Below are 12,791 nucleotides of genomic sequence, written 5' to 3'. Positions count from 1 at the left end.
AATATGTTTCTTATTGTAATAATTTTTCAATTTTATTCATTAATTACTACTACGTGTTTGTGTGTTTATCACTATAAATATACCGTATATTGTAATTAAAACTTTTTAAATATTTAAAAAATATTAAATATTCATTTATAACTGTAATTAAAAATAGTATTTATTAATCTAACGTAATATATAATTAATTTTTTAAATTTTAGTCTTCCTACAAATTAATGTTTTTAAAAAATAAATTGTTTATAATATTTATAATTAGTTTATTTTTTAAAATGTATTTTTTATAACTTATGTTTATGATATTTTAAGATTATTTAATTAATAAATATTTTCATAAATATATACTATTTTTATAGTTATAGAAGAATAAGTTTTAAAATTTAAAAAATAGTTTAAAATGATTAATATAATTAACTAATTGCTAAACTATAAGCAATTTTTGTATATATTGTTTATTACAAAATTTATTTTATTTTTATTTTAATTATTGTTTAAATACTATAAATATTTATATATTATACGAATATTCATATTTAGTAAATAAAATAAAATAAAATTTTCTAATTAAATAATAATTTATTCATTAGATAATAATTATATAGAAAAATAAAATTAAAAAATTATAAATAAATTTTTTTACTAAGAAAAACTATTTTTATTTTTTTTATAAATTAATGTTTTTTATAGTACAGTATTTAGTTTTTAGTTTGACATTCAACATGTATTAATTAATTATATAAAAATAATTAATAAAAACTAAAATTATTTTTAAAAAATGTCAAACATATAAAAATAAATGTTTACTATTATTTCACATAATTATTATTATTATTATTATAAATACAAAATTATTTATATTATTTCCTCTCTCTCTCTCTCTCTTTGAAAAATATTTTTGTCGTATTTTAATAAATACTAAAAAAAGTTTACATACTCTTGATATGTCTTTAACTTTTATTTTTATATTAATAATAATACGATATTATTATTATTATTGTTATTACATCTCCAACTCTCAATGTTTTTCATTTTAAAATAAAATTTAAATAATTAAAACAAAATAATAATAATAGTAATAATAACAAAAGAGATTATATATATATAATATATTATTGAATTTTTGATTTAGAGAAACAAATTTTTTATTTTTTTATTTAATTTTAAATATGATTTTTTTAAAGATAAAGAATAACCGGATTTTTCAGGGTCTGTATAATAGACTCTCTCTCTCTCTCTCTCTCTCTCTCTCTCTCTTTGACACAAATTCAAGTATTTTTTGTTATAATAGCTAAACGTTTTAGTGTTTGTTTGTGTGAATCACTAATACTACTATTACTACTACTACTACTACTACTACTACTACTACTACTACTACTACTAACTTATTCATTGATTCAATGAAGTGATAAAAAAAAACTTTTTGATGATTAATATGTTTTCCTATTTTTTGATGTCTATCCACAACACACTGTCACACAAATGTTAATGAAATAAATTTATAATATATATACTGTATATATATATATATATATAAATTAGATATAATTATAAAATAAAAACTTTTTGTTTCTTTTGTTTGTTGAAAATTAAAAATATATTTTATATCATATCTCTTATATATATATATTAGTAATATTAATAAACTGCTTAAAAAATTTTATGAATCAAATGTGTAAAATGTTATCAATTAGTTGAAACAATCAATAATTTGTTTTATGATTTAATATAATAATAATAATATAAAAAAAACAATTAATTGATTTAATTGATTTATTAATGCCATAAAATAATATTAATAACAACAATGTTATCATTATTACAATCAATCCAATTGTTTGGTAAATACTACTACTACTAATTATTATTATTATTTTATAGCAATTATTTTTAAATAATTATTTAATATTAATTACCAAAAAGAAAATCAACTATATATTTATCAATAAATATTATTATTATTTTTTTTGTTTTTTTTAATTATATTTCAAGTAATAGCTATAGTTATAGCTATATTAGGTGTCAGTCACGGCCAGGATGTCAGCCAAAGTTGTCTTCAATGTATTTGTAAGGTATGTACAGTATATGTCATCAAATAATAATCATTAACTAATGATTATCATATATTAACTAATAACTAACTATCCTTCAAAAATATACTATACTGTCCCTTACTATTAATATCTATCTATGTTAGGCCAGCTCCGGGTGCAAACTAAACACCAAATGTCATAATAGTGGACCAAATGCCTACTTTTGCGGTCCCTATCAGATCTCCTGGGCGTAAGTTATTAGTTATTTTGAAAATAATATCTTATTTTTATGTAAGCACTGGTATGTTATCTCATATATTTTTCACGTGATTGCACAGGTATTGGTCAGATGCGGGTAAACCGGGAAATACTGGCCATTCAAATGATTTTGAAAACTGTCTAAACGATAAACTATGCGCTGAGGTTGCGGTCAAAGGTTATATGAGTAAATGGCAAACGGATTGCAATAATGATGGTTAGACTTAATACATAAAATTTAATAATTTTTTTAAAAATTTTTTTGTATTAATATTTTATTTTCTTAATATTAATATTTATTTTTAGATATTTACAGTATTTTTATTTACTAAAATAATTCAAATTATAAATATTTTAAAATTTAATTTAATTTTTTGTATTAATATTTAATTTTATTAATATTTAATATATATTTACAGTATATTTTTACTAAAATAATTCAATTTATAAATATTTCAAAAAATTAATTTAATTTTTTATTTATTTAATTTGTTGTTATTATAATAGGTGTTATCGATTGTCTCGATTTTGCGGCCATTCATAAGGTTTTTCAATACTTTTTTTTCTTAAAATTTTTTTTATTTTGTTTCACTCATTATAATCACATCCACTAAAAATAAAATAAATAAACATTATTTTTGTTATAAATTAATAACAAAACAAATGTTTATTTAAGAGATTTATTTTTTTTTTGTAATTTTTATTTATTATTATTTACTTAAATATATATATATAAAATAAATACAATGTATATGTATGTCAAAATCATTCATCAATTAACTGTCATATTATTATTATAATTATTATTATTATAATTAGGCCGGTGCCAGCTCATGTAATCAACAATGGCTTTACAATAGTCAATATTGGCAAGTATTTCGCCAGTGCCATATTTCAAGCACCGGTAGTAACACTGGTATGTCACAAACAAACACACACACACACACACCCACTCACCCATACCTACCATACCTTTTAACATTTTATATTAATATATTATAGACTATCCTACTCGGCCTCAGTCGTCGTGGAACAATCAACCACAACAACCTCCTCGGCCCAGACCGACAGTCCCACCCCAACAACACCCACCATCACCACCTCAACATCAGCCATGGGATAACAACAGCCCACAACCTCAACCTACTGTTCCCGTAAACAACCCACCATCATACAATGATCAGCCGCAACCTGACGATGCAATTGTTCAGCCCTACCCACCCGAGCCCAGTGTTGATGTCCAGCCCTACAATCAACCCGAACAGCCGGTAGCACCCGATGGCGGCGGCAGTCCCGCATGGGATGGTCAACCAGTGGACAGTCGTCCATACTATGAACAGCCTCAACCACCACCATCACCATCATCACCATCACTACAACCTAACGAACAGCCATACATAGACCCGTGGGATCAGCCATACCAACCGGACTATCCATCCAATGATAACTACTCGCAACCGGCGGCGGGGGCGGCGTCGCCACCGGGCGTTACCGAACCGGATCCATGGGATGAGGTATCCCGAGCTGTCGATGAAGTAGTAGATCAACCGTATGGTGGAGGAGGAACAACACCTAATAGGCCAGTGCCAACACAGCCGGCACTGATACCGGGAGGTAGAGCACCGGTACAACCGGTTAGTTGGTCTCAACCACCGCAGCCGTCAGCTTACGACTATAACAATAATAACAATTTTGGTCAACCATTTAAACCTCCTCCACCTCCTCCTCGGCCAACAATAGTAGAGCCGTCACAGGTATACACTATAATAAAAAATAAATTTTATTTTATTATAAAATAAAATTGTGTTAATGCCATAAATAATGATAATAATAATTACAGTAATAATTATAGCAATTACTGGTATTATTATTATTTAGACAGATATACATATTATACAGATTAACATAACAATTATCATAACAATTATACTGTAATAAGCAAAACATAATAATAATAATTATTATAGAAATAATTTATGATTTTAATTATAGTAAATTATTTTATTTGTTTGTTTTTTAATACTATAATACTAATTATTATTTATTTATTTTTTCATAAAATTATTAGCCATTACCAGTGGAAGCGCCTACTAATGCATCGGTCGATGATAGATGTCTTGATTGTATTTGTCAGGTAATAATAATAATAATAATAATAGTAATAGTAATAATTTATAATATTTTATAGTTTATATAATTAAAAATAATTTTTTTTTAAATGTTTAGTACTGTCTGAGTTATAAATTTATATTAACCTATAAATTATTAGTTATTTATATTATTTCTAAATATATATAATGTTTGAAATTATTTTTATATTTAGTAAACTTATTGTTTTTTTTGTGTCTAATAGAGAGAGAGAGAGAGAGAGAGAGAGAGAGAAATGAAAACATAAATAAAATAAAAATTTAAAAAATACTGTAATATTTTAAATAACAAAATAAAACATAAATAATATTTATTATTTTTATAGACTATATTTAGTTAAAACATAAAGTTATTATTTATTTATATATTATTAAATATTTTTATATTAAATCATTTTTTTTATTTATTATTAGGCGAGCAGTGATTGCGATCTCAATAAACAATGTGAAGGTATGTCTAATACTACAGTATATCTGTTAACAAAAAAAAATATTTAAAAAAATAATATTTTTTTTAAATATTATTTTTTTAAGGATCATATTGCGGGCCATACCTAATAAGCTGGGCCTACTGGGCCGATGCTGGACAACCTGGAGGTACTGGTGCTAAATAAAAAAAATTAAATAAATAAATACTAAATTATTTTATTTTTTAAAAAATATTTATTATATTTGTGTTGTGGTGCACCCGTTTGTATTATTATTATTATTATTTTAATTATAGGAGATTATGCTACCTGTGCCAACAATAGGGCCTGTGCCGAAAATACAGTCAGAGGATATATGTCTAAATGGCAATCGGATTGCGATGGAAACGGCTATATTGATTGCGACGATTTTGTACGGATTCATAGATCAGGTAGTTTTATGTGTGTGTATGTGTATGTGTATGTGTATGTGTATGTGTATGTGTATGTGTATGTGTATGTGTATGTGTATGTGTATGTGTATGTTTATGTGTATGTGTATGTGTATGTGTATGTGTATGTGTATGTGTATGTGTATGTGTATGTGTATGTGTATGTGTATGTGTATGTGTATGTGTATGTGTATGTGTATGTGTATGTGTATGTGTATGTGTATGTGTATGTGTATGTGTATGTGTATGTGTATGTGTATGTGTATGTGTATGTGTATGTGTGTATGTATGTGTGTGTATGTGTGTGTGTGTGTGTTTGTGTCCATAAGCTAACTGTCCACTTATATCCAATATATACTGTAGGTCCACATTCATGCAATGCTGAATCAATTCAAACTACCGACTATTGGAAATCCTATCAGTCCTGTAAAAGTCCGCCTATAGAAGCTAGAAGTAATATATAGCTAACTATCTAACTATATAATCAATATATCTACCGTTCCCACCTAATTGTTTTATCACTATATATCTATCTCTCACACACACAAAAATAAGGACTGGATACTCCTACCAACTCCCGGTCCACTCGGGACTCGCTGACCGGTCGTAGTGTACCTCAATCGCCTCCCGGTGCCAATCTATTCCTGGAATATCCCAATCCCGTACCCAACAATAGGCATAATAATAATAATAACTATAATCCTCTACCGCCCAACCATTACGCTAGAGATTCGCGCATAACGTTCCCCCGAAACGACGCCCAACCAGCGGCACAGCCAGCAGCGGCTAACCAACCGAACCGTTATGAGCCCACAGCTGGTAGTGGTCACATACCGGTGCCGCCGATCAGCAGCCAACCAGTGGTGGCCAACAATTACAGTACGGATAGGGCTCTGGAGTCTATTGGCTTACAACGCGATTGTTTGGACTGTATATGTCAAGTATGTACTGTACTGTACATGTCATATGACATGACTGTCCCCCCACTAATTATTTAGGAAGCAGTTTATTATTATTATTAATATTTTTATTTTCTATTAGGCCAGCAGTAAATGCAATCAGGGAATCGGCTGCCAAAATGACGGTTCGGGTAACGGTTATGTGTGCGGACCCTATCAAATGAACTGGGCTTAGTTGAGTATCAATTTTTTTTAATTTAAAAATTAATAATAAAAATAAACTAATAATCTACTACCGTTCCCCCCTCCCCGTCCCCATAATATATAAATTATATAATATAATAACTAAAGTATACTGTATTATGTATATACAGTATAAATAATTATTATTATTAAAAATTTATATTAAAAGTTAACATTAATAACATTTTAATAAAATAGTTATATATATAGTTTATGTATAATAATTAGATAACATTAACCACAAAAAACAAAACAAAAAGTTTTATAAATGTTTTTCAATATATTTATAATTCCTATTAATATTATTATTAGTTTTCTAATTAATCTACCGGTGCTTTCTAAATATATTTTTTAAATAATAAATTAATAATATATTGATAGCCTTTAATCTTTATAGATTATATTTATTATAATTTAACTAAATTTATATATATATATCATGTATTTATCATATATTTATTGATAAAATATTTAAGTTTAGATCAAATTTAGAAATAATGAACTTTTTTTCTGGAAATAATGAATATTTTAGGGAAAATTGAATATTTTAAGTGAAAAATACATTGATTTGGAAATTTTTTAAATATTTTTATATATAATATATAAATTATAAATAAATAATTATGAAATCTATTTAAATATTTAACAGTTTATATTTAAAAAATAAAATATTAATATTTTAATATTTTTTTATTAATTATTATCATTTTTATTATTATTAATTTTATAATTAATCTACCGGCGCTTTCTAAATATACATATTTTTTATTATCTAATTTACCTACCGGTGCTTTCTAAATAATTTTTTTATTACTATTAGTTGGTCAGATGCCGATAAGCCGGGTATTCGGGGTAATCTGGAAAACTTGGAAAACTACCAGAGCTGTCTAACTAATAAGGCCTGTTCGGAGTCAGCCATCTACGGGTATATGAAAAAACATCGGCGCGACTGCAATGAGGACCAGCGTATCGACTGTTTCGATATGGCGGCCATACATATGGCCGGTCCGACCAATTGTAATGCCCAATGGTTTTACGAGTCCCAGTATTGGTCCGATTTTCGCGAGTGTTTTGATTTTAGGCGACGCAAGTAATTGTTATAATAATAATAATAATAATAATTTTTTTTATGACATTTTTTAATATTTTTTAAAAAACTAATAATTATTACTTATTTATAATTATAATAATTAAATAACGTTTGCCATAATTATTGTATACTTTATTGCCATAATTATAAAAAAATTTTTTTAATGTATTTTGTTTATAAATAAATTTTTATAAATTTTATTTTATTGTAAAAATTTACTTTAAAAATAAACAATTGTTTTTTTTATTTTTGCTAAATACTATTTGTTAATATTTTTTTGTGAGACATTTATATTGTTTTTTTTGCAAATTTTTTTCAACTAAAAAAATTAATTATTACTTATTTATAATTATTATAATTAAATATTGTTTGCCATAATTATTGTATACTTTATATACTTTATTGCCATAATTATAAATTTTATTTTATTGCTAAAATTTACTTTAAAAATAAACAACTTTTTTATTTTTAATTTTTTTGCTAAATACTTTTTGTTAATAATATTTTTTGAATTTTTTTTTAACAAATTGATTTAATGATTGAGTAATACTACTGTATATATATATAGAAGTATTTAATGAGTCAATCATTCAGAGATTGATTATAAATAGATGTAAAGTTATCTATACTTTACTTATCTATAGTTTTAAAAAAAAATTTGTTTTTCACATTAAAAACGATTTCATCAACAATTAAAATTAGTCATTAAATAAATATATAAATAATTCATCATTAAATTAGCATTTTTTAACAAAAAATATATATACACTAATTAACATACCATTATTTAAATTGTTAATATTTAGTCAAAAAAAATTACTATAATTTAAAAAAAATTAATTAAAATTATGGCCAAATTTATTATCACAATAATTATTTTCATTACCATGGTCAATATATGTAAGTTATATTAATATATATATATTTATTGGAAAATTATTATTATTATTTTCTAAATATTATTTTTTTTAAATATTATTATTTTTTAAATATTATTATTTTTTTAAATATTATTATTTTTTAAATATTATTATTTTTTTAAATATTATTATTTTTTTAAATATTATTTTTTCTAAAAATATTTATTATTAAAAATTAATTTTAAATTACTACCCCCCCTAAATAATAAGCACTGGCACTACTACCGTGTAATTCCGGTTTAGATTATGCCCAAAGTCGGGCTGCCTGTGCGGCCAGTTGTCAACTACTCGACTGTACGACCGGCTATTGTTGTAAACAAATTTGTATTTGCTCCCGGTGCTCAAATATGATTGGTCCAGGATCCAGGATACAAGTTTTATATTAAAATAATAATAATTATAAATGTTTTTATTACCAACTTGTTTTAAAAAAAACATTATACAAAAAAAATATTATTTTAGTATTTGTTATTTTTAGCACTTTTTTTTATATAATTAATAACATATTAGAATCATATATATATTTAAATAAGTTTAATAGAAATTATTTTATATTAATTAATGAAATTTTTATTTATATTTAAAGAAAATAAAATCTAATAAACACTAACCGTATTTCAATATTAATACTAAATAAACTAAACTGTAATAATTGTTTTTTATTGTTTTTTTTTTTAATTATTATTTACAAATTATTGAATATTATTTTAGAAGATATTCGACTTCGTCTTAATTGACTAAAAAAATATTTTTTTTTAATAAAATTTTGTTTTATATGCCCCACACCCGCCCCCACTAAATACTAGATAAGTTTTGTAGTATATTTTGTGTGGGAGTAGGGGGCGTGGCATGCAATTAATCATATCCGACAAAAAAATGATTTTCAATACATTACATTGTTTTTTAAATAAATTTTAATTAAAAAATAAACTAAATTAATTAATTTCATTTTTAACCATGATGCGATAAAATATACTATTAATTATGCTTATGCAATATATTTATTTGTTTAAAATACAGTTTGCAAAAAAAAAACAATTATTATAATATTAGTATTAATTTATGATTTTAATAATATTTTAAATAAAATTATAGTAATGTTGTTTTTTATATATTGAAATACAGTTATATACAGTACATACTAAACAAACAGTATTATATCATCAAAATTTACTTAATAAATATATATATATTTAATTATGAAATATTTATAAACATAATACTTAATAAATAAAATACAATTTTTTGTTGTTGTCTATTATACGTAATCTATTAAAATATAATAAATAAAAAGTCTAATGATTATAACAATCATGTAAATCATTTACTTGCATATTTTTACAATTTTATTATTATTAATAAACATGATATTATCTAGTACCTAATATTAATTTTTAAAATTAACTATTAAAAAAATAATAGTAAATAAAGTTAGTTGCATTACATGAACGCTTATATAAGATTTTATTTTTAGACAACTAATTAATTGTTATCTATAATTTATAAAAAAATATTTTTAATTAATATTTTACAACAATTTTATTGCTTAATAATAATAACTAATATAATAATATTTATAATACAAGAAAATTAATAAACAAAAATATTATTAGAATGAATTGTAAATCACATTTTTATTATCTATAAATATATAAAGATTATAACTTATAAAAATTTTTATATTTAAATTATTTATAAATAATTATTAAATATTAATACAATAGAAATTAAATAAAATATAAATTTTAGACCAATTAAAGTGTTAGTTTTGAAAAATAAATTTAAAAAAATAATTGGTCTACTTAATTAATTGTAAAGTTAAAATTATTTTATTTACATTTTATTTATTTTTAGCAATTTTTTTTGATAATGAATTTATGGATAATCAGTTTAATATAAAATATTTTAGAAATTAATGAAATTTTTATTTATATTTAAATAAAAAATCTAAGAAAACACGTAATATATTTCAAATATTAATACTAAATAAATAAACTAAACTGTAATAATTGTTTATTAATATTTTTTTATTAATATTTAAAAATTATTGAATAGTATTTTAGATGATAAAAAAATCCAGTTCTTAATTGCCCCAAAAAAATATTTTTAATAAAACTTTTTATAATTTAGTTTACAATTTAATTACTAATAATTAATATATATATATATATTTAAAAACTATTTCTAATAAATAAAATTTTTTTTGAAAATAATTATTAATATTTTTTTTATAAATATATATATATAATAAACAGTACACACTATATATACAGTATATTTTATTATTTTTAAAAAAATATTATTAATTATCTAACAAAATTGGCGATGACTTAATTGCCCACCACGCCCCCCTCGCCCCCACAAAATATTTTAGTAAAACTTTTTTTCTATGCCCACCTCGCCCCCCACAAAACATTTAAACTGTTTTAAAAGCCCCCACGCCCCCTCGCCCCAACAAAATATTTTATTAAAAATTAGTTTACTATGCCTAATAAAATTAGTTTACTAGTTAAAACTTATAATAAAACTTATATGCCCCCCACGCCCCCCACAAAATATTTTATTAAAACATTGTTTTTATGGGCCCTACGCCCCCCAAGCCGACCACAAAATATATGATAAAAATATTGTTTTCTATACCCCACGCGGGATAATATGGAAACAAATTTTATAACAAAAAACAATATATATATAAAACACTAATTTTGTGTGTTATTACAGTTTATAAGTTAATTAAATTTAATTATTCAATAAATTATACATTAAAAACATATATTAATTACTAATTTTATTAAAAACTATATACTTAAAACAGTTATAAATAAAATTTTAAAATAATTTTAACATAGTGACCAATGGTCATTTTTGACTATTAATTATTAAAACTGACCATGTAATAATTTTTAAAAAAATAAATCGTATTTATAATATTATTAATAATATGATTTTAATATAATTAAAAATAATAATTGTTAACTATAATACATGTATTATAAAATAATTAAATTTAATTAACTTATAAACTGTAATACCAAACAAAATTAGTGTTTTATATATACTGTATTTTTGTTATAAAATTTGTTTCCATATTCTCCCGCGTGGGGTATAGATAACAATGTTTTTTTAAAAAATATTTTGTGGGGGGCGAGGAGGCTTTTAAAAAAGTTTTAATTTTTTGTGGTGGGCGTGGGGGGCTAAAGGGCCATAAAAAACTAACTTTTATTAAAATATTTTGTGGGGGGCGTGGTGGGCAATTAAGTCATCGCCAACAAAATTAATTAAGCAGTATTTAACCAAAAAAATAAAATAAAAATATATAATAGTGTCCATAGTACTAATCAATAAGCTAAATTATTTTTATATGTAAAGTTAACTTTAATCATTTACAGTAAATAACTGTGTATTAATTATATGCATTGTTATTATTATTATTATTTATTGATTAATCGGAACACTAGTAATTAATAATGCAATAAACTTTTTATATATGACTTACAATTATAATAATTTGTTTAAAATACAGTTTGTGAATAAAAATTTTTTTTAATTCAATAATAATAACATATTTTTATCAATATATTTTACTAATACTATTATTTATTTTTATTGATTTTTATACGTTTATTATTATATTTTAAAGTTTAATAATTATATATTTATAGATCTGTTATTAAGTTTTATGTTGTCTTCATTAGACATTATAATAAAATTTTTATTTAAAATTTAATAATAATAATATTATTATTATTATTATTAATAATTACAATTATAATATACTGTATTATAAATTTTGAAATAATCATTAATGAAATTAAATAAATATTATTTAGCAATTAATTATCAAATATAAATATAATTGTAAATTATTATTATTATATAAACTAAAAAATTTTAAATTAAACTAACAGTATAATATTTCCATACAAATTAATACAATATATTTATAATTGTAAAAATAATTATTTTAAAATTAAAAAAAATTAATAGTGTTCATATATGGGGTGTACAAATCAATAAACATTATTTTTTATTGTTAATTAGCCGCAAATCGACTGTATTTTTATTATTATTACCCAATTATTTGTTATATTAATGGGAATTATTATTATACAGTGATTCGGTTCGTCATTAAACAATATCTATTACTATATATATATATATATACAATATATACAGTATATATACATATATATAGACTAATTGTTTATTGATTTATCGGAACACTATTTAAAATCTAAAAAATTGAATTTATTTTATCTAACTATTAAATTGTGTTATTTATAAAATTACAGTTTGATTACATGACAAAATATTTAATATTACTAAAATTTTTATTAATTTATAT

At 22.4% G+C, this 12,791-nt stretch overlaps 1 protein-coding gene across 1 annotated transcript; it reads left to right on the top strand.

The window, feature by feature from the left end:
- Positions 1–1,786: 1,786 nt before the first annotated feature.
- On the top strand, positions 1,787–7,546 carry LOC128952764 (uncharacterized). Its single transcript, XM_054298205.1, has 15 exons — positions 1,787–1,838; positions 1,990–2,069; positions 2,195–2,280; positions 2,369–2,505; positions 2,796–2,833; positions 3,108–3,204; positions 3,291–4,042; positions 4,357–4,422; positions 4,850–4,886; positions 4,970–5,032; positions 5,160–5,294; positions 5,658–5,747; positions 5,850–6,235; positions 6,336–6,427; positions 7,257–7,546. The coding sequence occupies exons 1-15, from the start codon at positions 1,805–1,807 to the stop codon at positions 7,528–7,530; spliced, it is 2,367 nt and encodes a 788-aa protein (XP_054154180.1). The 5' UTR covers positions 1,787–1,804; the 3' UTR covers positions 7,531–7,546.
- Positions 7,547–12,791: the final 5,245 nt, after the last annotated feature.

The sequence above is a fragment of the Oppia nitens genome, unplaced genomic scaffold (assembly GCF_028296485.1).
Source record: "Oppia nitens isolate AA-2021 unplaced genomic scaffold, nextdenovo-longstitch-racon4-pilon3 scaffold1_pilon_pilon_pilon, whole genome shotgun sequence".
NCBI classification, from domain to species: Eukaryota; Metazoa; Arthropoda; class Arachnida; order Sarcoptiformes; family Oppiidae; genus Oppia; species Oppia nitens.
The sequence above is the reverse complement of the archived record's forward strand: the minus strand, read 5'-3'. Positions and strand labels throughout refer to the sequence as shown.